This window comes from Glycine max, chromosome 17 (assembly GCF_000004515.6).
Source record: "Glycine max cultivar Williams 82 chromosome 17, Glycine_max_v4.0, whole genome shotgun sequence".
NCBI classification, from domain to species: domain Eukaryota; kingdom Viridiplantae; phylum Streptophyta; class Magnoliopsida; order Fabales; family Fabaceae; genus Glycine; species Glycine max.
In genome coordinates, this window is record NC_038253.2 from 5,392,986 (window position 1) to 5,397,852 (window position 4,867).

The 4,867-nt window shown below is 33.4% G+C and overlaps 1 protein-coding gene across 3 annotated transcripts; it reads right to left on the reverse strand.

The window, feature by feature from the left end:
* Nucleotides 1-772: 772 nt before the first annotated feature.
* Nucleotides 773-4,526, reverse strand: LOC100815315 (uncharacterized). Of its 3 annotated transcripts, none has more exons than XM_006600447.4 (4): nucleotides 4,229-4,526; nucleotides 4,030-4,122; nucleotides 2,113-2,325; nucleotides 773-1,090 (listed from the first exon to the last, which is right to left on the reverse strand). In XM_006600447.4, the coding sequence occupies exons 1-4, from the start codon at nucleotides 4,509-4,511 to the stop codon at nucleotides 1,050-1,052; spliced, it is 630 nt and encodes a 209-aa protein (XP_006600510.2). In that variant the 5' UTR covers nucleotides 4,512-4,526; the 3' UTR covers nucleotides 773-1,049. The 3 variants fall into 3 exon arrangements, with proteins under 3 accessions (XP_006600510.2, XP_003549514.2, XP_014624897.1); XM_003549466.5 differs by having other exon boundaries at nucleotides 4,030-4,148; nucleotides 4,228-4,526; XM_014769411.3 differs by lacking the exon at nucleotides 4,030-4,122.
* Nucleotides 4,527-4,867: the final 341 nt, after the last annotated feature.

Below are 4,867 nucleotides of genomic sequence, written 5' to 3' on the forward strand. Positions count from 1 at the left end.
TACAAAGATAAAGAAACAATGAACGACGAAGTCAAGAAAGTATATATATTTACGTGCATATGCATGTATCAACCACTAAAGTTCTATCATGTTTTGAAGAAAAAATAAGCTTATCTTCGTTTTGTAATTGGCAGTAAGCGTTATCCAAATTAATACAAACTAGCTTCAAACACATCACGCTAGTGGGACATTTAATAGACTTCGAAAATCAACATTATCTTCATATAAAAAAACGCTTCGTTAAACTTGGAAAATAGAACCGAGATTCCAAATCTCAATCTTAATTTTTATGATCGATCCAGACGCAGGATATAACGAACAAAAACAGGACTAATAAGATACTGCCCACGCTCACGACTAGTACCACTCGGGTTGATACACTGATTTCGTCCAACCTAGCCTTTCTTCTTATTGTATAAATACTTTGTGCATGTTTAGTTTGTATTTTTGTTATATTTTTATTCAGAATTATAAAAATGCTGTGGATTCATTTTTTTTTTCACAAAGTTTCAAAATCAGAAAACAAACAAGTCATTTCTGTATGTATTAGTGATAATTATCAATTAAAAATAAATACAATTCGAAACCCCTCTTAACCGATGAAATAGTGTTCGATCCACTATTAAAAAATATCGCTGTACTTTAACCGGCTGATCATCCAACGTACCAATAAATCAATAATACAGAAAGAAACACATGGCTAGTCTTCAAGTCACATTGGTCTAGTATAGGCAAAACGATCATTTAGAATTTCGTGATTGCCAAAGATCAGTTTAAACAAAATGAGGTTCTCTATTAACAATGCTGATGATGGACATACCCGCCTACCTGATAAGGAAGTTCAAACTACCATTGAAAAAACTAAAAACATTACATGAAATGCATGTCAAAGTTAAATACAAACAATATGGCCCAATAGCATATTATATCAAAAAACGAAGACGGTATATATCTTATAACTATTAAAATTCTACACACATAATGTGTACACCTACATACACGTACAACCAGTATTATCTTCTCTGTTTACAGCATATCCAAAAGTTCAATCAACTATGAGCTCTCAGCTGCGAGTTGAGGGTAGCAATTCCTGCAGCATAAGTATATGCAGAGTTATAACTGTTGAAAAACAATTCTTACTTCAAATACATAATAGGATTCCTTATATATGCTAAGTCAGCTTGGCACACCACAATAGCTAACAGAATCTAGGTTGTCAAACTCGAGAATATAAGTTCATGAAGCTTTCATTAACTTATGAAGTCATAAGTGTTATTAAATATAAAAATAATAATTAAAAAACAAAGATAGTATACATATACATAGGGTATAAACCTAACACAAATCAGAATACAATTGACACGCAAAAACGAACGAGAAGTTGACAAATGACAACACTGGGTTTGATGGCAACAAAACATACTACAATTGATCTGCAGAAAATGAATAATGGTGAGGGTTTTTTGGACAATTGATTAGAGCCCTCAGTAAAATGTGTTTGATGTTGCCTTTAGAAAGTGTGCACAGGCAGCATAAAACAGGGAATGGATTCTCTGAAATGACTTTATGTTGCTGCTTGAGATTCTAGCCCTTCAATATCTTTTATCAATATAATATATTTCTATTTTCAAATTGGGGTCTAAAACTAAAAGGATAAACGGTTAGATCAAAACACTTGACCATGTCATTTTTTTTCCACCCGAGATGATCCATTCCCCACAAAATAGTCATCTAGGGTCAACTGGGACAAAAATTACATTTGCTTTCAAACTTGCTTCTTGAGAAGTTTATGTGAATTTCCATGAGTTTACCAAGTCTACTTAAGTTTTTACCTAGAAATGAGTTTGAAAGCTAGTTAACTTGATTTCTCTGGTTTACAATCGTAAAGTGGCCTACAAGTTGACTTTAAAGTTGGACAATAGTAATCAAAATGGTAAATTTAGCAGGTCTCATATTCCATCAGAAGGCCAATAAATCTATTATAAGACATATAATTCCCACCAATAAATTGAGTCTCATTTCTGGTAACAATTGACAAAACATACACAAGGACAATGAATTAAAGCAAGCTAAAATAGTAAAATAATGCATTTTATGAAGCAAATCTTTTACTTGTGGCAGAAGTTGAGCGACATCTTTGGTACACAGTATGCTTCACAGTTTCCGTGTGTCCCCGAGTATGCTGATCAGAGAGGTCTGTTTGAGGAAGATGACTTTCAGAACTTTGGTTTGCATTTCCTAAATGACCAGCTCGTTGATTAACTTTCATTCTCAACATTCTATCTGAACCATCCATCCTTATCATTCCACAGTCCTGCAAAGGTTCTGCAATTTGGCAGATCAACACAAAATCAATGCAAATTATAATCTGTCAAGAGTCACAAATCACAGTGCAACCAACGAGGCAATGAGGAAAGGAAGATGGTTAAAACGTAAAAAGACAATTATTTTTCCCAAAAGTAACAAAAAGGACCAGAACAGAAAACAAGTGAAGAAACAATAAAATTGATATAAATCATTAAAAAAGATGTAATGTTTAACCAGTAAAATCGGGTCACAGTATCATCATATCCTCACATTTCATTTTCTTCTTTTTGCATGACACTGCTCAAATAAGAATTGTTTCAAGCAAAGATGACATCTTAAGGGTATTACTGAGAAGGAAACAATGTACACGCCTCTAGAGTAGGACAGCATACCAAGAAGTGAGACAAGGCATCAGCATTTGTGATGAGCAAGAGCAAGCAAATAAGCTTGCCTTCAGTTTTTTTATCCTTTATGCAGCTCTAACTAATTAATACTAATGTTAAGAGTTCCACTTCGGATGATTCATAAAAATGATAAATACTTATATAACTGGTTAGGCCATCCCCTTATGAACCGATTTTTAAGGGAACCTTTCAGATGCCTTTGTTGCACTATAAAATTTAATATGGTATCAGAGCCATATTCTGCTCGGCCCTCGAGAGGGCGTGTTAAGAGTCCCACATCGGATGATTCATAAACATGATAAGTGTTTATATATCTTCTAAGATTTTTTTTTGTTTGGACCACACGTATCCTTCATCCTCCATCGAAGAGACAATCCTATTCGAGTCTTTTTCTTGTATGAACCGATTTTTAAGGGAACCTTTCGGATGTATTTGCTGCATTATAAAATTTAATAATTACAATTTTATTTTTCTGTACTTGCCTTTTTCAAGGATTACCCTTTTCATCCTTCCAATTCAACAAAACAAGTAATTTGGTGCAACCTGTATGTTTCAGTTTCCAACATAAAGCTACAAATTCACTCAACAGTCAATAATATGATGCTGAATAAGCTACCAAATATTATCACTACCATGTGGGAGGAACTAGCAAAACACTAGTTTAAAGCACCAAAAGCCATATTAGGGGCGGTTTGGATAAAAAGTTTAATTAAGGTCTTATTGAATGTAGAGATTATGTAAACAGTGAATTGGTGATGTATAAGTTATTTTTTGAGTGATACATAGACACCTCTCCGTTATAAATATCCCATCAACATTCTTCTTTTTCTCTATTTTCATATTTTTATCACATCATAATACGTATCAGGGTTACACTTTTGCCTTTATCTCTCTAAGATTTTTTTTTGTCTGGACCACACTTATCCTTCATCCTCCATCAAATAGACAATCCTATTCGAGTCAGTAAGATCATTAAAGGTGATAAAGCTTTCCATCAAAGTATTTAATGAAAGTATTTAAGACAATTACATCTTGATACCACTGGTTTAAGGGTTAAATAAGATATGGGTGTCCATCAATCATATTTTCCTTCTCTCTGTTTTACTTTTTCAATAAAGATTCTCCACTTTATTCCTTAAGATTGCCCTTATGTCAGCAAAATCGCTCTTCAGTTCAAATACCAATCTGTAACCGCTCACCATAAAATTTGACACGAATTTTTTACTATTTTAGCAGCTACAGATACAAAGAAGTGTAGAGATAACAAATTAAAGTCGAAAACGGTTAAACGCCAAAGGGGTATTTACAACAAGTGTACCTTGAGATGAATGAGCAAGAAGAAGCAGCGGATTATACATATAACCATCATATTTGAGATACTCCCCAACTTGTTCCTCAAACCACTGCTTATCTTTTACAGGTTTATTAAATTCCACCACCGAGAAGACATCATAAACAAGTAACAACTACTTCATCAAATAAACAGTGAAAGAAAAAATGAAGGGTAAGTGTTAAACCTTTAGCAGAGGAAGGGAAAGCGTTGGGTGAGGGAAAATCAGAGGTTGGAGAAGAGAGGAGAGGGGCATACATGTAAGTATCAGACTTCAGATAATCTAAAACCTTTTTCAGTAACACTTCCCTTCCGCTGCGCTTAATGGGTCTCTTCTTTTGAACTTTCAGGCGCGTTCTGTTTTCCATTTGGAGTTGAAGGAATAGTAGAACTACGTTGTTGCGGTTTGTGAACTTTGACAAAGGGACACGTGTCCGATTCTGAGGAACCGTTAGTGTTGCTTTGTGCATTGTGCATGCAGGCCGACGTTTGAGCTTATTGGGCCCTGACCCAATTGTTAAACAGCTTTGCTGTGGGCCTTAGGAATATTTCATGGCTCACGCAACAATAAATTAGCTAAACCTACAAAATGTTTTATTCACTTTATTTACAGTGTTATGGATGAATAAAAAGTTTAAGAGTTCAATTTTTATTAGATATTTTTTATTTTTTATTTTATTTAATTATTTTTATATAAATAACATGTTAGTAACATATATAAGTTTTACATCGATATTAATATATTATATTAAAATTAATATTTGACTTTAAATGATTAATTATCTGTCAATTAATGAAATAATGACTTATTTTAAAAAATAGAAAA

Coding starts and splice junctions, on each gene's coding strand:
- LOC100815315 (XM_003549466.5), bottom strand. CDS start 4,511: ATGCACAAAGCAACACTAACGGTTCCTCAGAATCGGACACGTGTCCCT. Junction 2,326..4,029: donor TCTTGCTCATTCATCTCAAG/GTACACTTGTTG, acceptor GCCAAATTGCAG/AACCTTTGCAGGACTGTGGA. Junction 1,091..2,112: donor TCGCTCAACTTCTGCCACAA/GTAAAAGATTTG, acceptor CTTATGCTGCAG/GAATTGCTACCCTCAACTCG.